General features: G+C 45.7%; 1 protein-coding gene across 2 annotated transcripts; it reads left to right on the top strand.

The window, feature by feature from the left end:
* On the top strand, positions 1 to 23,214 carry DNPEP (aspartyl aminopeptidase). Of its 2 annotated transcripts, none has more exons than XM_073647343.1 (15): positions 1 to 194; positions 4,565 to 4,655; positions 6,999 to 7,087; positions 7,167 to 7,280; positions 7,360 to 7,485; positions 8,237 to 8,361; positions 8,439 to 8,535; positions 8,722 to 8,829; positions 11,413 to 11,490; positions 18,622 to 18,705; positions 19,000 to 19,160; positions 19,640 to 19,679; positions 19,823 to 19,924; positions 20,004 to 20,171; positions 23,022 to 23,214. In XM_073647343.1, exons 1-15 carry the CDS (start codon positions 117 to 119, stop codon positions 23,070 to 23,072), a joined length of 1,512 nt encoding a protein of 503 aa, XP_073503444.1. In that variant the 5' UTR covers positions 1 to 116; the 3' UTR covers positions 23,073 to 23,214. The 2 variants fall into 2 exon arrangements, with proteins under 2 accessions (XP_073503444.1, XP_073503445.1); XM_073647344.1 differs by lacking the exon at positions 1 to 194 and adding an exon at positions 2,765 to 2,892.
* The last annotated feature ends 1,398 nt before the right edge of the window (positions 23,215 to 24,612 follow it).

The following is a 24,612-nucleotide window of genomic DNA, read 5'->3' as shown; positions in this document are numbered from 1 at the left end:
CCGCCTCTATGTGGCGCACACATTTACACACGCATGCATGCACACACACACTGTAACACGCACATAACCCAGCACACATTCTGCGCAGCCTGCGAGAGGGTGAGCACTGAGCGGAGATGGCAGCTGGTGGCAACTTCAAACTGCTTCGCCTGGGCAAGAGAGAATGGGAAGAGGGCTGCTATACGGACATGCAGGTACAGGTACCTCTCCGCTCTTCCTGCCCCCTATGCCAAAAGCTGGACGGTTATCCTCTAAAATAGTCTATAATCCTTTTCTGGAGACAGATGTAGCAGAGCTGAGTTTGCTTGGCACAACCCATGGCGATAACTCTTTGTATGAGGTGCGGCAAACCCGCCGCCACCATAATCATAAAAAGACATAATCCGCTCTGCTACATCTATACACCCAAATTGGAACTTACGGCGAGTTTGACAAGCATATTATGTCGTGGCCAATGACCCCCCCATTTATTTTGGGTCAGTTGAGGCATCATGAAGCCCAGCGGTCGCAGCTACCGGGCTGTTGCCTCAAATTAATTAATTGAAATCATCCAGCAATTATCCGCGACTGGAGCCATTTTTATTCTTAGCGAGAGTTGCCAGTTTTTATTTCTGTAACGGAAGAGATTATTTTGGAATTTTAGGGATTGGGAGGATGCAAAATGGTTTTGGGGTGCAGAATAGATTGGTTGCGTCTAGGAGGTTGCATTATTTTAGGGGTGTAGGGAATTGTGCCGTGGTCAGAGGTGGTGTGAATGCGGAATGGATTGGGAGTTGGGGGTGCAGAATGGTGCCAAGCTGAATAACAAAGACACCCGTCGGGGATACTATTTGTGGCACAGAACATGGAGGTGTGGGTGGCATTTCAGGCGGCTAGGCTAAGGCTGTGACCGTACCACACGTCACTCTCTGGGATATGTAGGTCAGCACTAAGCAGAATAAGAAGTTACTATGGCAGGAGCGAGGCGTTATATAAGTGATGGATGTACACTGAGCTGGAGGATAGGGCATGATAAAATATGTATACGCGCCATCTATTGGCTGGCACAGCGCTGTAGTCTCAAAATGGGAGATGGGGGCGATGAGGGGAGGGGAGGCGGCGCTCTACTGGCAGAAGACAGGTCAGCCAAGGTAAGGATGAAGATGTCTTTGTTACTGTAGAAGATGGCGGGGAGCGCGATTGGTGGGCGGAGAGACAAAAAGGGCACAAAACGCATCGAATCTCTTCAATGTCCCATAAGAATCCTTACAAGATGGGTCTACATCACTTTTGCAAATTTATATATTTATGTATTAATATCGATGTCGCATTTTTGGCGCAAATTATCTTTCTCTTAACACTGGAAATTTTAACAATATTTTAAAAAAATCCTTATCGCTATATACAATGACATCATGGCGATCGTACAGCAACTGGAGCTAGACTGTGATTTTACAGCTCGGCTCCTGCTGTAATGGTTATTTAACCCCTGCACAATCAACATCGACAGTGCTGTTTAGATGGTTACAGTGGCAGACGGCTCCTTCTGTAACTTCATTGGTGCCCCATGATCACAACCAACAGCACCGAGCAAGCTCAGTGCACAGATGACGTTCAGACTAAAACACCTTGCTTCACAGAACATGCTCAACAAGTCGCTGGACTGTTAATATTCACTTTATATAGCCATACACATACATTACCATATTCTGTATGTCTAAAGCCACCACTAGGGGGAGCCTAACAAGGACAGATTTATTATTGCGTTCTATGTACACAGTAAATCCACATGCAGTGAGCGCCTTCTAGTGGCTTCTGCAGGCAACAGAATTTAATCATTTAGGGCTCATTCAGACGTTTGATTTTTCCATGTCCGAGAAAAAAAGATCGATTATTCTGATCAGACTTTGATTAGAGTGTGGTCCAAGAGCCATCCATTTTTTCATACATGGAGAAATTAAAAAAAAAAAAGGTTTCTCCACCTTCTCCATTTTGAAAGTCCATGAAAATCGGAGATGTCATCTGAGTGCAGTACGAATTTTTTCACCGAGCCATAGACTTGCATTGCCAATTTTGATCAGACCCTAGGATCAAAACCAGACTTGTCTCCATGTTTCTTTGCAGACTGCATGATCTACAAAAAAAAATAGACATGTGAATGGTCCCATAGAAAATCATAGGTATGAGTTCCATCCATGGAAATCACAGATAACACTGGTATACAAAATCAGTTGTCTGAATGAGCCCTTATGTACAGTACATGCAGGGGAACTGGACCTTTGTATCAGAAAACTGGAGATATGACATTATTGAGATTTATAGTAATTTTCTGATTTTCTTTTTAGTTTCAATTGTGCAAAGTCCAGTAAGTGCCATTCAGGACTATGGGAAAGTGCTGAGATAACCCCGCTGTGACTTCTCATGGGGGCTTTATCAGCTGCTTTCCTAGAAACAAATAGAACAAAAATCTATTATGAGACTCAAAGATTTGTATTTACTATGATTTTTATTATGAAAATACACTATAATCAATGGCATCTTTGCTTAGTTTTCTGCCTGGTTCCCCAGGACTCCTATCATTACTGCATTGGATCTTCAGAATTTACAAACTCATCAGCTTATACTATTTCACATGGGTCTGGTATCTCTAATGCTATACCTGAGCTGCAGTGTTGTTACAGTGTAACCACCAGTGCAGACATAACACCTTGAGCAGTCAGAGCTGCACAGATCTGTGGAGCTGATCATGAAGTTTCCCTTTCAGTTTCCAGTCTGTTCTGCACAGTCTGCAGTGTAGCCTCCCAGCCCCCAGAGGTCCCTCACACTGGGATGTGCAGTCTGCAGCTTCCTGAGTGTAGACTTATAGGAAGTCACCTGGCAGCTGAGTGACAGCACACACTTCACACCATGCAGGTCAGTGCTGCAGATCCGCACACACAGGGGCTGGGAGAGCCTGCTACTTGCTGCAGGGCTTTGTTTACAATCATTGCAACATTGTATCCAGTGACAAGTCAGGCAGCTCCATTGTCTACACTTTCCTAATAGTGTGACTTTATATAGTGATTGTGGTGAAGTGAGCTCTACTTCAGAGCTGGGAGAACATGCTGGGAGTTGTAGTTCTACTGCAACCTGGGGCGCTGTGGCTCGCTTGTTTTCCCTTATTTATTATTTTTGCAGCTCATCTGCTTTTTGCATTGGATTTTGTGAAGGGAGGCGGCTGAGAGGACAATTGTAGAGCAGAACTTGCTTTCTTGGGGGAAGGGGATCATCATTCTGCAGTCTTTGGAGGGAGTTATGATGAGGGGGAATTTTTGAGTTAGTTTTGCTTGAAGCTGCGTTGCCTTTATTATTTTTTTTTAGATATAACGCTTCTTTCTAGAGATGTTTTTTTTTCCTGTCTCCCCCTAATGAATTAAGAATTGCTGCTTGTAAAAAGCTGCAGTTCCTATATCTTGCTTGAATGTTATTTGCATAGAAAGTCATGCCTGCTTTCCACAAATATAACTTGTGCCAATTTTTGTATAAAGTAAAAAAAACTTTTGATAAAGCCTTTTTACAAGCCCATTTTTTGTTTTTTATTATTATTATTTATTTGCAATTTGTTTGCCATTCCAGTAGGAAATAATTTTGGGAAAACAAGGACCCTAAAAACTGCACCAAAAATTCTGAAAAAAATCACAAAAATTGCAGTGTGTGTGAGGCTTATTATTTTTATTTATTTTTTAGAGCAACATTAATTCCATGGGGATATATAAAGAATCACAAAATGGTACAGAAAGGAGAGAGCTCTGCCCTTGCGGGCTTACATTCTACAGGATAATGGGGAAGGAGAGCGTAGGTTGGGGGGTACACCCTATTGTTTAGCAGCCAACATCCTGCCACAGGTTTAAAAAAATTTTAAAAAAAACAGCTATAGGGGGGAAAAAAAGACCATAAAAGACTTAAAGGGTTGTCATATGTACCTTGTTGGGCATAAAAGGGGATCTCAAGACAAGACCCCCTCGTTTGGCCTGAGCTGCGAGCTGATAAGTAAGACATTAAGAGCTGATTAATCAGAGGAGCTTTGTGCGGACATAGCTCATCCATGCTTGGCCAGTAAGTAAAGATACCTGTCCCCTACTGAGGCCACTGAAATGTACGGTGAACCCCAGTGTCCCACCAATAACAGCTGACTGTTGGCAGATTTCTGAAGCCGATCTGTAGCGATCGTCATCATGGGCTTCATCATGAGAAGGGGTTGCATTGAAGTGAAAACTCCTCTAAAATGATTTTGAGAGATTAGAAAAAACTGAGATACAGAAAGAGCGCCACTGGTCCCCATAGGCCTTGGGTGGTATTGCAGCCCAGTCCTATTCAGGAAAATACTACAGTTTACACGAATCCCATTGTCAACAGTGGAGCTGAATGAATCAGCCATGATTTCTAATCTCATACAGTCATTTCTTATACACGTAGTATTGTGTATTTGGTCTATCTACATATCTGCTGAGCGATCCTGGGTGCGAGACAGCTGTCCCATCCATGCCAAAGCGGTTTAGGTGTAGTCCTGACCCCCCAACATCAGATATCTCACTATTCCTTTCAGGTTGCAGCCATGAAGGGAACACGGGAAGCGGCTCAGGTGGCAGCCAAGGAGTTACTGAAGTTTCTGAATCGTGGAGTTTCTCCATATCATGGTAAGAGAATCTATGTCATTGTGCTACATAGTAGCAATGTATGAGAAACCCCAGTAGCAGAGGCAAAGCTCTGAGGAGGAGGTGCATAATCAGACGTCATAGGGACAAACAGACCTATTAAGATTTCTGCCAAATACGCTACTCCTTTATGAAAGGTAATTTCCACCCTATATCATGATATAGTGGCACCAACCTGAAAAATGTTATAATTCCGGCTTCCTGCACCCACCACTAGGGGGAGTTTATTGAATTGGATCTGTATACACCTGTATGTAGAGAACTCCCCCTAGTGGTAGTTACTATTAAAGATTCATGGCATCAGCACAGTCACGATTGTTGCTCAGTCTTTGGGCCATCGCATATTGATTCTGGAAAAGTTTGTAAATGACATATGCAGATTGTTACATTTCTGTGGATATCTGACCTTATCGCCCACATCACTTATAAGCATTTGTCCTCTACATTCATACAGGCCATTGTGAGAATACCAGGGTCACCATGTGTGGCACTGCACATCAATCATTATTGGAATAGTGATGGATTAGGACAGTTTGTTAGCACCTAAGTCCAGACTCTGCTCTTTGGTAGCAGCGACCGTACAGAATACCTGCTGCCGCACTTTGTACCGTATCGCTCGGAGAACTGAGCGATGATAAGAAAGTGCTGAGGCTGCGATTTTTCTATACACCTGAATTCCACCAGTGGGTGCAGATCCCACCCAATAGAGGGGGCAATTGGGCACATTAGTCAGTTTTCTGTCACACATAGGGGGTATTTATTAAGACCAGTGTTTTATGTGTCAGTCTTAGCCGGAGCAAGACGCCTCTAAATTTATTAATATGCACGAGTTTCTTAAAGTAGTTGCTGCATGTTGGGCTGCTTTTGTGCCAGAAAGTCAAATCTGTGCCGGCCAGGAGGGAATTTATGGTGCAAATTATATAAAACTTTGCCCGCACCTCCCTCTACGCCCGCACCTCCCTCTACGCCCGCACCTCCCTCTACGCTCGGCTCACTGTTCAAAAAGTCAGCGAAAATAGCAAAAAAACAGGAAGAAGGTGCGAGAAATGTGCACAAATGCAGAGTGTGATGTAATTTGTGGTTTTAAAAGTTTTCTTTTTTCTGATGTTAAATTTTAAGATTTATAGAGAAGCCCATGAGAAAACACCAGAAGAAAGCACTTCGAAAAACAAACAATGGTTTTAAAGGGATTGTCCAGGATTTATATACTGATGACCTCTTAGGGGCTAGGTTATCAATATCGGATCAGAGCTGTTTGCACACCCTGTGGTAGACATTCACTTTAAAGGGAATCTGTCAGCAGTTTGTTTATGCAAAGTAATCTGAGAGCAGCATGATGTAGAGACCCTGATTCAAGCAATGTGTCACTTACTGGGCTGCTTGCTGCAGTTTTGATACAATCCCTGTTTTCTCTGTAACAGTGCTCAAATGCTGAGCTTTATATAACCCCGCCCACACCACTGATTGGCAGCTTCCTGTGTGCATTGTCAGCAAACTGCCAATCAGAGGTGGGGGCGGGGTTAACACAGATTAGCTGGACTGCCTGGCACGTGACACCTAGTCCTGCAGTGATAATCTCCTGTTGATAAAACACTGATTGTATTAAAACTACAGCACACAGCCTAATAAGTGACACATCACTGGAATCAGGATCTCTGCCCCTATATTATGCTACTCTCGGATTAAAGAGGAAAAACCTGCTGACAGATTCCCTTTAATAGAAGCTGAGCTGCAGTACTGAGAACGGCCACTGCATGGTGTATGGCACTGTGCTGTTCCATCTGCTCATCTGACCACCGCCGGAGTCGATCGGTGGGGTGCTGAGTGTCAGATCCCCACTGACCTGGATATGGATGACCTATGTGAATCTCTTCAATATATAAGTCCGGGATCATTGCCTTTAAATCCCCCTTTAAATGTTCTGTCTGTGATGCATTTATTGATGCACTTAAGACTTTTAAGAACCATCTGACCACAGAAAAGATGCTAATAGAAACCCTGCTAAAACACCTCCGAACTGCCAGGGACGCCATGTTTGATAACATGTATACCTGTTATAGCGCCCCTATTTAGGGGCTTTTATGTTGGTGGTCCGCTATATGGCCCTTAAACCTCCTCAGGCCCCATGAGTCTGCTTTACAGGCCAGTGGGCGCTATATATGAGCCACCAAATGGTATGGAAGTGCAGCTGAACTCTGCTCACTGTAGTGGAGCTGAGCTGCAGTACCACAATCAGCCTACAGACAGGAGGGGGCGCTGTTTTTGGAAGAAAGCAGCCATGTTTGTACCACCAAAGTCGTCTTCTTACCTTCTTACTGCCCCTAGTGGTGGAGGAGTGTAAGAGCCGCCTCTTACAAGCAGGATTCCAGGAGCTGAAGGAGGCCGATCACTGGGACATAAAACCCAACCACAAGGTAAGAAAACTCCGCTTGATCCTTACTACGTGCGGAGGAGCCAGGGGCGGCTTACTTACCGATTTCTCTCTCTATCTAGTACTTTGTGACCCGCAACTACTCGACCTTGGTGGCTTTTGCCGTGGGCGGCCATTACAAGCAAGGCAATGGATTTACAATTGTTGGCGCCCATACGGACAGCCCTTGCCTCAGGGTATGGAGCGGACCCCAATGATGGCAGAAGTAACACGTCTCCCCTTTAGTTTTCTCTGACCCGTGTGTCTTGTCGGCAGGTAAAGCGGCGGTCTTGCCGCGGTCAGGCCGGATACCTGCAGGTCGGGGTCGAGTGCTACGGCGGAGGCATCTGGAGCACTTGGTTCGACCGGGATCTGACTGTCGCCGGCCGAGTGATCATTAAGGTGATGAATCCTTTGATACACGACTGGTAATTAATGAGTCGCAGTATAATCAGCCACTTCTCACTTATTAAGGATTGATATTTTTCTTGGAAGACTAATAGATCAGCGTCTTATAACCTCAAGCTTCTTCCTTTTTTTGACGTCATAATATAAATTAATTTTAATTTTTTTTTTTTTTTTTTTAAAAATGTTCTACTGGAAACTGTCAGTAAGTTGGTGTTAATGGAGCCGTTATTTCCTTGTGTTTAAGGGCTTATCCCGACGTCCATAATGTGGCCGCATTTAAGAGTCCATGTTAAGTCCCCAGTCCTCAGCCCAACCGCACGTTTTATGCCCTTATGGGTCATGAGATCTGTGGTCGAGCCGAGAATAGCGGCAATATTACACGTGGTAAAATGCAGTCGTACTCCAGCTGTATGAATTAGCCGCACTCCAAGCACATTGGAATAATGGATCCATAAACAGCAGCTTGCTGACAGTTTCCACTAAAACTAGAGCTGCAGAATACTATATTAGGGAGCCATAGGCGCTCCGCGTCCCCCCATATTCGATGGCTATGTTGGTCTTTACTTGCCAGCAGCCATTCACCGACCTAATTGCAGTAAAACCAGATTAAGATCCATCAATAGGAGCCTGACTGCTGACGGTTTCCATTTAGCTATGGAACAAGACGTGGTGAATTTAACATTCTAGATATAATGTTAGTACAGAATAGAACTGATTCTTCTATTATCCCCCGCTCCACCCTCAGGAGGGGCACCGCCTGCAGCACCGCCTGGTCTACGTGGAGCGCCCGATCCTGCGCATCCCGCATCTGGCCATCCACCTGCAGAGGAACATCAACGAGAGCTTTGGACCCAACACGGAGCAGCATCTGTGAGTGTGTGAGCCGCCATGTCCGCGGTCGGCACCTGCCCGCGCCGTCCGTCTCACAGTCTCTCTTCTCGTCACAGCCTGCCCATTCTCGCTTCTTCTATACAAGAAGGTTTGGAGAAGGAGCCCATGGACTCGGGATCTTCCTGTCATTCCTCTGCTGGAGGCAAAAACCAGGTGAGGTCTAACTCTGTCCATAGATGAGTGTTCGGCCATTGTGGCCACCATCCTGGACGGGTGCTTCTATCACCCACGTGTGATGGGCTGCAGCGGTGGCTTCTCCGGAGGTTGGGTACTGAGGGTCCTATGGTGGTGCCCATAGACTTTAGGGTCTGATCTGACATGCACTTTCTTTTATCTCAGACCGAGAGGCATCACCCTCTTCTGCTCAGCTTGCTGTGCGACCGGCTGGGGGTGAAACCGGAGCAGATTTTAGAACTGGAGCTTTGCCTGACTGACACACAACCTGCGGTAGGTCCTGTCGTGAGGCACCATTGTCCTCGGGGTGCAGGAGGATGGTTCACCTCCAGGAAGTGTAAAGTATGGTGGACAGTCTACTCTAGGTGCCTTTGCCATGGGAAGTCATAGCCTAGCTAAAAGTGAGGAGTCTAGTTTAGAAAACCCATTTTCATACACCCATAAGGAATTCTGAGTTACTTTACTCTTGACCAAAGACTAGACCAGTTATAAAGGTTTGGAGGACCTGTCCTGTCCTGCATTACACACACAATCCATTAATATGAATAGGCACAGTGTAATACTCCATTTACCCTGTGGTGGCGCTGAAGAATTGTTTGTAGTTGTATGGTGAGGGCTCAGCAATAAGAAAAGATCCCAGGGTGCCGATGGGTTACCAGGGCTGATATGGGCCCTCGTCACTGTCAACTTTGCATTTCCCAGAAGCCAAGATATTTGCTCGGCTTCATAAGAGACCGACAATTCTACTGTATACTGAAGTATTGTAGTATATAGTGATCAAGTGATCGCAGGTTCAGGACCCTGAGGAGAAAACCTATATAAGAAAGAAATTCCATATACGTATAACAAAAGTATGTATATGACGCCTAAGAACACCAAAATATATGTAACCCCCCCCCCCCCAAAAAAAAAAAAAATATTCAAAAAGTAAGAAAAAAAATTAATGTGCAAATAAATAATTTTTGGGTAATTATGTAAGGACAAAAAAAGATTAAGAACAACATAAAACAAAAGACATGATTAAAAAAATATATAAAAACAGGAGAGAGGAAAGGGAAGCGCCATACTTGAATCCGACCTGGGTATTGCATGATAGGTTTTAAAAAAATATATATATATATCTGAAGGCAATATATGAAAATACATGTTCAATGGAAAAAAAAAAAAAAAATCTAAATATATAAATTTAAGCAGCACAAGCAAACAATAGCTCAGGAAATCGGGTGCCCGTCCTCCAGGTACTGGTATATATAGAAAAAATAGCATAGACAGCACTCCAAAAAACAGGTGGTTTATTTGCTCAACAAGAGCTGTGGTGACGTTTTGGCTCCAACATGAGCCTTTCTCAGTGATATATACGGCTCTGGCAAAAATTAAGAGACCACTGAACAGTTTTCTTTTGGAAAGACTGGTGGAAAGCAGCCAAGACGCGTGAAAGCTGGGATTAAAAATCATGGTTAGTCCACCAAATATTGATTTCTGAACTCTTCCTGAGTTAAAACATGAGTAATTTGAGGTCTGAAAGCACTGGTTCTCTGTTTCTTTTTTAGTATTTTGACTCTTTATCATTTGCTGCAAATAAATACAAAATTTTTAGCTTTGAATTTCGGAGACGTTGTCAGTAGTTTATAGACTTAAAAACAACAATGTGCATTTTACTCAAAAATAGACCTAGAAAGAGAAAAATCAGAGAAAATGAAAATTTTGCAGTGGTCTCTTAATTTTTGCCAGAGCTGTATATCAAGCTTGAGAAAGGTCCACATTATTGGACCGAAACATTGCTACAGCCACATGGGCTATTAAGTAAATTTATATATAAAATATATATATATATATATTAAAAAAGAATCCAAAACAGCGACTATCTGGTGATAAAAAATTAAGAAACAAGTAAATTTGAAATTAAATGAATAAAGTAAAAATAAATAAATATTTATTAGTAGAAAAAAGTGAAGAAAAAAAAAATTATAAAAATGAAAAAAAATTTGACTATATAAAAGTTTGAATCCGCCCATTTTCCCAATATTAAAATAATAAAAAAAATATTTTGTGTATTCCTAAGTTCGATCCGTGAAAATCTAAAATGAATAAACTTCTATGGCGATGAGATGGGGAAAAAAAATCATCAAAATGCCCAAATTTAGGTTTTTTTTTTGGTCGTGTCACATCCTCCCTAAAAATAAAATAAAAACATCATATGTACCCCCAAAATGGTAACAATAAAAACTACAGCTTGCTACATTTAAATAAATATATACAGCTCCATCGATGGAAAAATAAAAAAGTTACAGTTCTCAGAAAATGACGAAGCAACCTAAATTTTGTAATTTTTTTTTTTAACCACTAAAATAAAAAAATAAAAAAACCTACACATGTTTGGTATTGCCGAAATCGTACTGACCTGGAGAATCGTGTTCCCATCTCATTTTCACTGCACAAGGAGCGTTGTAAAAATAAGCCACAAAAAAAAAAAATCCCGGAATTGCATTTTTTTTTTTTACATTTTTTTTTTTTTAATTATCAGTATATTACATGCTAAAATGAATGCTGCCATTTAAAACAACACATCCCCTAAAATAAGTCCTTACATCTGTCAATGGAAAAATAAAAAGTTCTGGCTCTTGGAAGAAAGAGAGGAATAAAACAAAAGTGTATAAAAGCAAAGAATTACCTGGTTAGGAAGGGGTTAACAGAGGGCGCTTAGTTGGTGACGTTTTGGCTTGTGGATTTTCAGAAGATTTTGAGTTGTTTTTTTTTACACAATGGGAATTCAGTGCACAAGAAAGAGACTTTGTTACATTGTATCTCGTAGGATCGTGTGTCGGTCACTTGTACTGATTGCTTCTTCTCTTTCAGACTCTAGGGGGCGCCTATGAGGAGTTCATCTTTGGTCCCCGCCTGGATAATCTGCACAGCTGCTATTGTGCCCTTCAGGTGGGTATCGCTCATTGCACACGCTGGGGCAGAGATGAAAACTAATCCGATTACACAGGTGACAGGTGATCCTGGGAATTGGTGGGATTTTTAATTCTGTCCTTTACATGAGTCCGTAGGTTATTGCAGGAGATACTTTTAAATTGCAGGTTTGGTTTGACATGCTTGCTGACAGTTTCCTTCAGTGACATTGTTAGGAAACTAATAAAAATCATAAAAGCCTAAATAGAATATTAAGAATAAACAAATAAAGTGTTGAACTGGAAGAATATTTAAAGACGCAGTGTCCCTTTATGTAGTAATTGTGCTTTGTGGGTGATGATCAGTTCCATGACAAGGTAGATCTTGGTACCCTTGGGATCTGAAGCCGATGAACCCTCAGCTGCCAAGTAAATGCATGGGTAGGAGACCAAAGTGTAAGGAGCTCTAAGCCCTCCCCCCTCCCATGGGTTAACAAGCTCTAACGACCACAAGCTCTGGCGACCACTTCCACTAGAATTGTTACCTTTTTCACCAGATAATACCATCCAAAGTAAAGCAAAAGTGATGTACTTTAGGGATGAGGCTCAACAGAGTGCATTTTCAAAGTTAGATATAGAATCATTCATTGTTTGTGGACAATTTACACAATATGAGGGACAAATAGCGATATTCATCCCTGACATCCTATATTTTATATGTCAGGCACAAGGACAGTTATGGAAACTAATATAACTTAACTATAGTGGGAGCCAATTGGTTTCAATGAAGGTGTCCAGTATTTGGCGGATACCCTAATGGAAACCAATCAGACCCTATTATATATAAAGGGATACTTATGATGGTTTTTACTTCCGTCATGCGACAAATAGAGTTTGCAACAAAACTGATGGTGGGCCTGCTACCATATTCCTGTACTGATGGGGAATCTGGTGCAGTATTCCTGTACTGATGGGGGACCTGGTGCCGTATTCCTGTACTGATGGGGGATCTGGTGCCGTATTCCTGTACTGATGGGGGATCTGGTGCCTTATTCCTATACTGATGGGGGATCTGGTGCCATATTCATGTACTGATGGTGGTTCTTGTGTCATATTCCTGTTCTATTGGTGGTTCTGGTGATGTATTCATGTAGTGATGGTTGTTCTGGTGCTATATTCATATATTACTGATGGCTCTGGTGATGTATTCATATAGTGATTCATCACCAGAACCATCATCCGTACATGAATATGAAATTACAATCATCATCAGTACATAAATAGACCACCAGAGTCATCCATAGTACATAAATTCAGTACCAGAACTATAATTAGTAAATAAATAGGTCAGTAGTACTGCCATCAGTTCATGAATATGGCACCAAAACCACCATCTGTACATTAATGCATCACCAGAACCTTAATCAGTACATGAATACATCATGAGAACCACTGTCAGTAAATAGATACAATACCAGTACCATCATCAGTACATGTATACACAACCAGAACCACCATCACTACTTGAATACATCAACAAGCTTAGTAATCGATTGTAATGTCAAGTCAGGCCCATATACATTTGTATCTCATGAACCTACAACTCCCAGTATGTCCTTATCAATGTGAGCCCTTGAGGGCAGGATCCTCTCTTTTCCTGGACCAGTCAGTAACTTGTATTCTTCATGATTATTGTACTTGTTTTTATTATGTATGCCCCTTTTCACATGTAAAGCATCATAGAATAAATGGCGCTATAATAATAATAAATAATAAAAATGGTAAGGAGATGCTGGGAGTTGTTGCTATTAGTCATTACCAGACTGCGGACCATACAGGAACCACACTACTGATGAGACTTATTCAATATCAACAAGTGCACATTTACATCCAGGTTCCTTATAGATGACGTTGTTTCTTTCTTTTCGTCTCCATCTTGTTCAGACGCCATGATGACTTTTCACATCCACATCTCGTCTCTGTGGACCCCCCTCTTCTCCAGTTTTCTGCAGCACAATCCTGACACGGTGTCCTTAAAAATAAGAGTGTCTCATATAATGTCCTCTGCATAAAAATATCTATCCATACTATGCTCTAAATAAGCGTCCTATGGTATATGGCCCCCACACTGTCTGCCCTTATGAGCTACACCCACCGCATTGTCCGCCTTAATGAGGTATAACCGCCCCACTCTCAGCCAATATCAGCTATAACTGCCACACCGTCCAACCTTATGAACCATGGCCTATAGCAGGGGTCTCAAACTCGGCTGGGTATATGGGCCGCACATGGAAAAAATTTGAATTTGGGGGGCCGCATTCTTTGTTCAATGTGACATTTTTAGTGATACCATTTTTTTTGTATACACCTTTTGAACATTTTTGCCGTGTTTATTTTTTTATGGCTTGGGTCATTATGGATGTGGCGATAATAAACGTGCACTTTTTTGTGTTAACTTTAGTTTACATATAAAACAGCATTTTTAGTACCCAATATTTTTTCATGCTTTATTTTATTTTTTTATTTTTTTTACAATTTTATTTCCCCCAATTGGCCACATACAGTAATATTGTCTTACAATTAGCATCATATAGTAATAATGGAAAACATCTTGTAGTAATGTTCCCCATCCAGGTCCCCATCCTGTGGCTATGTGCCCCATCCAGGTCCCCATCCTGTGGCAATGTTCCCCATCCAGGTCCCCATCTTGTGGCTCTGGTCCCCATCTTGTGGCTCTGTGCCCCATCCAGGTCCCCATCTTGTGGCTCTGTGCCCCATCCAGGTCCCCATCTTGTGGCTCTGTGCCCCATCCAGGTCCCCATCTTGTGGCTCTGTGCCCCATCCAGGTCCCCATCTTGTGGCTCTGTGCCCCATCCAGGTCCCCATCTTGTGGCTATGTGCCCCATCCAGGTCCCCTCTTGTGGCTATGTGCCCCATCCAGGGCCCCATCCTGTGGCAACGTGCCCCATCCTGGCGCCCATCTTGTACTAATGTGCCCCATCCAGGTCCCCATCTTGTGGCTATGTGCCCCATCCAGGTCCCCATCCTGTGGCAATGTTCCCCATCCAGGTCCCCATCTTGTGGCTATGTGCCCCATCCAGGTCCCCTCTTGTGGCTATGTGCCCCATCCAGGTCCCCATCCTGTGGCAACGTGCCCCATCCTGGCGCCCATCTTGTACTAATGTGCCCCATGCAGGTCCCCATCCTGTGGCTATGTGCCCCATCCAGGTCCCCATCCTGTGGCAATGTTCCCCATCCAGGTCCCCATCTTGTGGCTCTGGTCCCCATCTTGTGGCTCTGGTCCCCATCTTGTGGCTCTGGTCCCCATCTTGTGGCTCTGGTCCCCATCTTGTGGCTCTGGTCCCCATCTTGTGGCTCTGTGCCCCATCCAGGTCCCCATCTTGTGGCTCTGTGCCCCATCCAGGTCCCCATCTTGTGGCTCTGTGCCCCATCCAGGTCCCCATCTTGTGGCTCTGTGCCCCATCCAGGTCCCCATCTTGTGGCTATGTGCCCCATCCTGGTCCCCATCCTGTGGCAACGTGCCCCATCCTGGCGCCCATCTTGTACTAATGTGCCCCATCCAGGTCCCCATCTTGTGGCTATGTGCCCCATCCAGGTCCCCATCTTGTGGCTATGTGCCCCATCCAGGTCCCCATCTTGTGGCTATGTGCCCCATCCAGGTCCCCATCTTGTGGCTATGTGCCCCATCCAGGTCCCCATCTTGTGGCTATGTGCCCCATCCAGGTCCCCATCTTGTGGCTATGTGCCCCATCCAGGTCCCCATCTTGTGGCTATGTGCCCCATCCAGGTCCCCATCTTGTGGCTATGTGCCCCATCCAGGTCCCCATCTTGTGGCTATGTGCCCCATCCAGGTCCCCATCTTGTGGCTATGTGCCCCATCCAGGTCCCCATCTTGTGGCTATGTGCCCCATCCAGGTCCCCATCCTGTGGCTATGTGCCCCATCCAGGTCCCCTCTTGTGGCTATGTGCCCCATCCTGGCGCCCATCTTGTACTAATGTGCCCCATCCAGGTCCCCATCTTGTGGCTATGTGCCCCATCCAGGTCCCCATCCTGTGGCTCTGTGCCCCATCCAGGTCCCCATCCTGTGGCTCTGTGCCCCATCCAGGTCCCCATCTTGTGGCTCTGTGCCCCATCCAGGTCCCCATCTTGTGGCTCTGTGCCCCATCCAGGTCCCCTCTTGTGGCTATGTGCCCCATCCAGGTCCCCTCTTGTGGCTATGTGCCCCATCCAGGTCCCCATCTTGTGGCTATGTGCCCCATCCAGGTCCCCATCTTGTGGCTATGTGCCCCATCCAGGTCCCCATCCTGTGGCTCTGTGCCCCATCCAGGTCCCCATCCTGTGGCTCTGTGCCCCATCCAGGTCCCCATCTTGTGGCTATGTGCCCCATCCAGGTCCCCTCTTGTGGCTATGTGCCCCATCCAGGTCCCCTCTTGTGGCTATGTGCCCCATCCAGGTCCCCTCTTGTGGCTATGTGCCCCCTGTGCTGTTCTTCACACACATAAAATAGAAAAAAAAAAAGATGATTCTCACCTGTCCTCCGTTCCCTCGGCGGCCTTCCTGCAGATGTGGCCCGCAGGCACCACAGAGTCCGACCCCTTGACGATCCCGACCTGGTTCAGGAGGAGCCGCCGACAGCAGCGCTGCATTGCCGCACAGAGACTGTCTCCCAGCACAGCATTTTCAATGTCAGCCGCCGGCCAATCAGAGGCCAGCAGCTGACATCTGCATATGGCAATGACATCACACTCGCTGCGCCGACACGCAGATGTCAGCTGCTGGCCTCTGATTGGCCGGCGGCTGGCATTGGAAATGCAGTGCTGGGAGACAGTCTCTGTGTGGCAATTCAGCGCTGCTGTCGGCGGCTCCTCCTGGACCAGGTCGGGATCGTCAAGGGGTCTGTGCCTGCGGGCCGCATAAAGCAGCCTCAGGGGCCGCATGCGGGCCGCGTGTTTGAGACCCCTGGCCTATAGCATGGTTGTCCCCTCTCTAGTTTCCTCTTACACTCTCTAGATCTGCACATTGCCCCCCCACCATGCTAACCTCCCTCCATACTGTGCCCCCATTTCACACTGCCCCCTCTCCATATCAATGATGTTCTCCTGTTTCATACTACGCCCTCATACTGCCCACCACGTTATCCCCTCCAAACTGTATCCCCCCACACTGCCCTCCTACACAGTAAGATGGTCACCACAGCAGCCCAAACAGTATGATATCCACAATGGCCCCCAGTATACACTATTAAGTACACCACAGTATAATATCCACCACAGCCCCCCCCCAATATACAATATTATGTTCTCAACAGCCCCTCTATACAGTATAGTCGCCACAGCCCCCAATAGAATGATGTCTCCACAGCCTCCAGTATAATGTGCCCCGCAATTCCCTATACATTATGATGTTCCCCACAGCCGCCTATGTAGTATGCACGTCATGGCCCCCAGTATGATGTCGCCCACAGCCCCTTGTACAATATGATGCCCCCCACATATCGTATATAGTATGATGCCCCCCCATATATTGGCAAACTAATGTAAGATAGATAAAAAAAAGCTTATAGTCCCCTAATCCTATAGTCCCGGCTCCCGTCCAGGGCAGCTCCGTCTCCTCTTCCATCTTGTACAGCAGTGGGCACTGGATGGCGTGATGACGTAACTGCTTCACTCCATTCGACGTCCCCTGTGTGCAACGTCTCCTTCAGTGCACAGGTGGAAAATGGCCTGCGTTCTGCTGGAGTCAGGGGGCTGATTCAGTGACTGACGCTGCTCCCGTGTGCCCGCACTCCAGCCATCACTGTGCTAAATGCCTGCGGCCGGAGCAAGGTGACGGGCGGCTGCAGGCATTCAGCAATATTATATTTTTCTCCCCCAAGGGTAGGCAAAAGGTAGCGCCATAGGCGAGAGCCTACTCTGTCTACCCCACATCCTGGCCCTGGTGTTGATGGATCGGCCGCTGGCCGCAGGTCTATGAGGTCAGTGAGGAGATGAGAGATGGAGCCGACATTTGTATCATCCTTCATCAATATCCCCGAGCGATGAAGGAAAGTTCAGCTCCAACCTGATATCCAGTACGTGAAGATCGCGGCTTCTTCCTTCTAAGAATAGAGCCGTCCGCTCTGCTGATTAATTAAGACTGATGGGATTCTTGTGACTCATAAACTCTATGCCATCAAATCCGAATTACAGGAACATTAATCTAATATTAATCTTCACTCCCGAGCTATTGTTCTCTGTTATCAGCCATTTCCAGGCTGGCTGTAGTATTTGTCAATGGGTTGATCACTGCTTTGTCTCCTGCGCTGAAGCCTTTACATCTGTAGGTTCGGAACTTTCGGCTTGCTGTCCCTTTAAGAATTCTTCATTTCTGCATCTTTATCTTTTTTCATTGTAGCAAGCTGGCTCAGTAGATAAAACGTCCAATTCCTGCAGGACTGTGGACTCTTGAATTTCCGTATGCTCTACTCTTTGTGCAGAAGTCATGGCCTTTTGCCCTTAAAGGGGAAGTCTGCTTTGAACAGTCCCCTTTTTCGTTAGAAAGATTTTCCAAGTTCATTACCGGGTGTCCTCCTCCTCCTGCTCCTGGGATCCCCGATAATCGGCTGGAATCCGCAGAAGAACCTGTCGGCGAGTGATCAGTTCAGCTGCAGCGCCCCCACTGGACATAGGAAGCATTGTAAAGTTCTATTGATATCAATGGCTTCTGTAAAATGCCTGGACGGGACGGGTCCTCCAGAGGAAAGGACGCTCTTTGCTGCAACCCTCTCGGCTGCTGGTTCTGAAAAAGACGACGTCTGCGTTCACACCACGCACATTTTTTGCGTTTTCCAAAATGGTTGCAAAATCCTTTTGTAAAATCGTATATTATGTCCTTTCTTAAATCTTCCTGTTTGGTCAAGTTGTAAAATATGATGACTTTTTTTTTCCATATTCAGTACTGGAAAACCTTAATGACAAGCAATATGGCCACCATTACTGAGTCACCCAGCTCCCCAAGACTCCTGAATGACGAATCTGTCTGGTTACATGGTGATGTAGGGGATCTGCAGTCTGGTTGTCAGTGTCCATGAAAATGGAAATAACGGCCATACTGGTTGTCGCCCTGCTTTCCCAGGATCGGATATACCGATTGTTTTCTCTTCCTCCGCAGGCTCTTCTTGGCTCCTGTGAGTCTCCAAACTCTCTCGCCAACGAATGCAACGTCAGGATGATCACCCTGTATGACAATGAGGAGGTGAGGCCAGTATCTGCCCGGAGTGGGGCGACTCGGCGACCACACATCTAATGTGACCCCCAGAAGCTTGGATATGCTGCGCTGTATGTAGTCATGCAAAAAAAAGGGAAAGCTGGGTGACAACCAAGAGGGTTGAGTTACCGTTCTCACTGGGGTTGTCGAGCAGCTTTCCATCTTTCTAGGGGCAAAAATTATCGGGGGGATGTCTCATAGCGAATTTGGGCAGAAAATCTGTATGAGCACTTACCGAGACCCTGAGACCGTATCCAACTCTCGTCTTCCATGTCTCGTCAGGTCGGATCGGAGAGCGCCCATGGTGCCGAGTCGCTTCTGACGGAGCTGATCCTGCGCCGTATCTCCTGCACTCCGCAGAATCTCACCGCCTTTGAGGAGTCTGTGCCCAAATCGTTCATGATCAGCGCTGACATGGCCCACGCCGTGCACCCCAACTACATGTAAGAGCAACACCCTATGGAGAAGTGACCCCTGCTCTCTCCATGAGATACGGAGCATGCTTGTTCTTGTAGTCCACCACCGAAATGAGAGACCAAAATATGATGCTACATGACAGGTCCCCTGGAGAGAGAGGGGCCCGTTATGGGTTGGTATAGGCCCCCACTGGTGAGAACCTGCAACACGTTCTACAACTTTATGTATCAATTCTTCACCATTTCCAGAATATGCTTGCTGCCTCGATCCGAGGGGGTCTTGACTTAGTCCTGCTCTCATGGTGGGGTGGCTTGTTACAAAAGAGAACGGTAACAATCCTTGCGCCCAACTGGAACGTGAAGTTTGTTCCTATTCACTGACAGCAAGCAGAGATCCTGAAAATAATGAGGAATCGATGCAAAAAGTATATTAGAAAGTTAGTACATATGTATCAAAAGTGAGATATATGTGTCCCCCATCCCTCATGATTCCGTGTCTTCTGCAGGGACAAACATGAAGAGAATCACAGGCCCCTCTTCCACAAGGTCAGTCCCTACTGTTCCCTATGTTGCTTCTGCCTCGATACATTACATCTTGCCCCCTCTTAGTCATGTCTTCACCATTTTTCGGTATGGCACACACTGGCATCACATGTAAAACTTCCCATATATTGATCATTTTTAATCAGGGACCGGTTATCAAAGTGAACAGCAACCAGCGCTATGCCTCCACCGCTGTGACCGAGGCCGTCCTGCGGGAAATTGCAGGACGTGTTGGAGTCCCACTGCAGGTGAACATCGCCATAAAGCCTCCTCCTCCTACCATTATCATCCCTTGTATGTTTTACTAATTGTGATTTATATCTGTAGGAATTCATGGTGCGGAATGATGTGCCATGTGGCACAACTATCGGCCCAATCCTGGCTAGTAAGTTGGGTCTGAAAGTTCTGGATTTAGGATCCCCGCAGCTGGCCATGCACTCAGTGAGGGAGATGTGCTGCACGTCTGGGGTCCTGCAGACCTGCACTCTCTTCCAGGTAATTGTGTGTGATGCCTATGAGTGGCCACCAGAGGGTGCACAAGGCAGCGTTAATAGCAGCAGATGATGTGTAATGGCAAGAAGGTAATACAGTTATTATGGGACAGTGGGGAAATAAAGTAGAAATGTGAACGCAGCAGAAAGTATATAGCTAAAGTGTATCTAATAAAGATGGAGATGTAGCAGAGCTGGACCAACACAGCCAAAAAGAAGTGAAATTGAGCTTCATCGTCACATGATAATGAATATACATTGTCTTCATTTCTCACCATTTTCAAAACCTTTGCTTGCTGTCAGTAATTTACAACATTCCTATTTACATCCAGAGCCTGGCTTAATATATCTCACAGCTGAGGCTTTGCTACAGTTCTATCCAGTTCAGACAATTGTCTGTGGATTGAACTATCTGCACTCCAGGCCGATACATGGAACCTGCGCTGACACATTGTCACAAACCATCAGGGCAGGAGAGAGATCTGTGGAGCTGGGTGTTTCTTCACTCAGGAGTGTGTAGACTGGATACAATTGTAGCAAACTCTCCTCTGTGAGAAGTTTTATGTTTTAGCCTCTGGATGTAAAGAAGAATGTTCGCATTCACTGACAGCAAACAGGGATCTTGGAAGTGGTGTGAAAACGAGGATGATTGTCGGGTATGTTGGGGGTTGTAGTGCTCTATATATGAGTATAATGGTCTGGTATGTTGGGGGTTGTGGTGCTCTATATATGACTGTAATGATCGTTCATGTTGGGGGTTGTAGTGCTCTATATAGGAGTAATAATGGTCAAGTATGTTGGGGGTTGTAGTGCTCTATATATGAGTATGTTGGGGGTTGTCATGCTCTATATAAGAGTATAATGATCAAGTATGTTGGGGATTGCAGTGCTCTATATAGGAGTGTAGTGGTCGGTCATGTTGGGGGTTGTAGTGCTCTATATAGGAGTGTAATGGTCGGGCATGTTGGGGGTTGTAGTCCTTTATATAGGAGTGTAATGGTCGGCAATGTTGGGGGTTGTAGAGCTCTATATAGGAAAATAATGGTCAGGTATGTTGGGGGTTGTAGTCCTTTATATAGGAGTGTAATGGTCGGCGATGTTGGGGGTTGTAGTGCTCTATATAGGAGTGTAATGGTCAGGAATGTTGGAGTTTGTAGTGCTCTATGTATGAGTTTGTTGGGAGTTGTAGTGCTCTATATAGGAGTATAATGGTCGGGTATGTTGGGGGTTGAAGTGCTCTATATGTGAGTATGTTGGGGGTTGAAGTGCTCTATATGTGAGTATGTTGGGAGTTGTACTTCTCTATATATCAGTGTAATGGTTGGGTATGTTGGGGGCTGTAGTGCTCTATATATGAGTATAATGGTCGGTTACGTTGGGGGTTGTAGTGCTCTGTATGTGAGTATGTTGGGGGTTGTGGTGTATGATAGATCAGGCTATGGTCGCTATTTCTGGTGTTTTGTTGCAGTCCTGTGTATTTTTTGTGTTTTCTAGGTGCGTATGTAGCAGAGCTGAGTTGTGGCTGCAGCAGGTGTTCCTGCAGTCCTATGTAAGGTCCTGGATACAGCCGCTCGCCCTCTGTTGTACGCTCAGCTCTGCTACGTATACTTGTCTAATAGTAATTTCCTCCTGGTGTGGCGTGCTAGACTCCCTCCCACAGCCCCTGATACGGATTATCTGTCGCTGTGTCCTGGCGGCGGGCGCGGTGACACTTCGTGTCGGAGACGTCAGCGTGTTTGTGTACATTCGCGTCGCCGCGTTTCCCAGCAAATTGTAATTCTAATTGTGTGTGCGCTCCTCTCCCATTGGCTGCTGCCGTGGCAACCTACACTGGCCTTGAAGTCAATGGGTGGTTGCCGTGGCAACTGCCGACATCAGTGGGTTAGTCAAGTGGTTGCTACGGCAACATCAGGACATCGCTAATGAGCAATAGCATGTATTAGCCTATGAGATGATATAATGGAAACCATGGCAACCGGAGCCCACCCTGCTCCGTCTCGTGGGCATTCGCTTCTCTGGTCCTCACCCCGAGCTCTGTCTCCTGTATAAACGGCAACGGCGGCTCCTAATTTACTGATCTGACTGTGGCCTATTCTAGATCCTGTAGTACCACAGTCTGCAACGGCGCCCCCCGACTACTGTGTGCCATTTATTATACCCAGGGCCAGCGCCAGCACCTGGCGAACCTGGGTGACACCCGCCGTACATGTTCCCATTATCTGATACCGTCGACACCCGGGAGTAACAGCCGTGATGGCCGCTGGCTCTGATCACAGCCGTTAAACCGCTAAGATGCCACTGTTCATGACCGTAGCATTTAAGCGGTTAGAAATGGAGGAAAGTGTCCTTTCTGACCCCCTCAGCCCCCTGCAACATGCTCATGGGGTGCTGAAGTCGCTGACGGTCTGCTGAAGGCCCCCGTGTAGAAAATTAAGAAAAATATTTTTAAAAAATAGATATTTTTTTTCACCCCTTTTCCCAGAAAGTAAAAAAAAATTCTACATATTTGGTATTGCCGCATGCGGAACTGTTCGATCTAATAGAATATCAGCGTATTTATCCCTACGATGAACGCCGAAATGGAAAAATAGATCAAAATGGCGCAATCGCTGTTTTTGTGGCATTTTGCTACTCAAAAAAAAAAAAATGGAACAAAAATGGACCCCAAAATGGTAAAAGAAAAACAGCTCAAAGCGCAAGAAAACCACCCCAGATATAACTATATCGCCCTAGCGACGTCCTCTTCCCCGGGCCCCCAGCGACGTCCTCTGTCCCCAGTGACGTCATCCTTCCTTGATGCCTGTGGGTTCTGTGCCATGATATGTGATGTGCCCATCCTCCGCTCTCTTCGCAGGGCTTCTTCGAGCAGTATCCAACTGTGAACAACAGTCTCCTGGTGGATTGAGGAGTCTGTCATGCATCCTGCGGACAGAGCACGTGTTCCCTACCTGCCCGGACCCCCGTAACACATGTGATGGATGTGGTGTTTGTGGAAGAATAATCAAGAACTGCCCCGTACTTGTGGAAATAAACACATTTTCTGTACATTCAGGCACCGTGTGAATACTTTGTGCATTCAGATCCCTGATACGATATGAAATAAATTATATTCCTCCTCCAAATGTCACTTGGAGCCCCCCAAGAGTCAAAACTCCCCCAGATTTACCAACATTCTAATAAGTAAAATTGTTACATTTAAGCTCCACCCCTGGAACACAGGATTCCATCTCCCAACTAACCAGGAACACCCAGTTTTGGGCGGGGCTTTACTAATCCCCACCTCCTTTGTGTTCCTTTTTCCTGTCTAAACGAGACGTCCAGGAGTCCTTTTCTGTAAATCTCTCATTTTAGTTCTATCTGTTCCTGGGAAAGCTGAGTGATAACCAATATGACGGTCACATGGTTGTCTGATCTTTCCCTGACATACGAGATTTGTAGAGATGTGCCTGTATCTTTTCCTAACTAAGCAGATTTCTCATTTGGACGCTGAATGACAACCTGACACACTGTTCCAAATCCTCTACATGAGCATTAATGGTCGCTGTACATTCAATAAACTTTCCACAAATCAATAGTAAAAGAGAATATAAAAAACTTTGCAATATATCTTATAGAGGAAATCTGCTTCTATCTCCACTTATGAGGCACGTCCTCTTCTCCCTCGCCCGCCCAAAATTAATTTTGTAAAAAAAAAAACAGCTCAAATCCAGACTAGGATCTCCAGCTCACTGAGAGATCAGTTTACCGCTGCCTATTGAAGTCTATGGAGAACAGAGGAGCATAACGAGAGAGGGACAGGGAGATGGTGCTGCTGCTTTCTAGTAAGTGTTTCTCACCTGCAGTGCTGGATTCCTAGCTACACATCTCAGGGAGGCGCTGGGCCGAGGGGCGCCTTCTTGCTTCGTGTGGATGACGCGTCCTTACGTCATCCAGCCTCCCCGGCGTTGTGCTTTTGCGCAGGCGTACCTCTCTGCCATGACTAGGGCAGAGTTAAGTACTGCAGTGCGCATGCGTTGGGGCTCTTTAGCCTATCCTTGCGCACTGCAGTACTATGCTCTGCCATAGTCAGGGCAAAGAAGTACGCCTGCGCAGAAGCGCGGTGACGGTAAAACTGGATAACGTAGGGACGCGCCATCCACACGAAGCAAGAAGAAGGGAGGCATCGGACCAAGACCAGCGACATCCCTCAGACCGGACCGCCTCCCAGGTGAGTATAATAAAAGCTCTTTTTCTTGTCTTACAGGTCGGGTTGGGGGCATGTATACAGCATATTAGAATGCCGATATGAGATACGGTGGCCGTATCTCATATCGGTCAAACCTGGTGAGAGGTTTGCTTTAAATTATAAAATTGTATGCAATGAGCTCCACCTAGTGGTTGCTGAAGGCAGACAGAATTTTATCAGTGAGTTTAATGCAAAAGCAGTATGCAGTGCGCTCCCCCTA

This window comes from Phyllobates terribilis, unplaced genomic scaffold, assembly GCF_046119375.1.
Source record: "Phyllobates terribilis strain yellow unplaced genomic scaffold, ASM4611937v1 Scaffold_9__5_contigs__length_417890890, whole genome shotgun sequence".
Lineage (NCBI taxonomy): Eukaryota > Metazoa > Chordata > Amphibia > Anura > Dendrobatidae > Phyllobates > Phyllobates terribilis.
The sequence above is the reverse complement of the archived record's forward strand: the minus strand, read 5'-3'. Positions and strand labels throughout refer to the sequence as shown.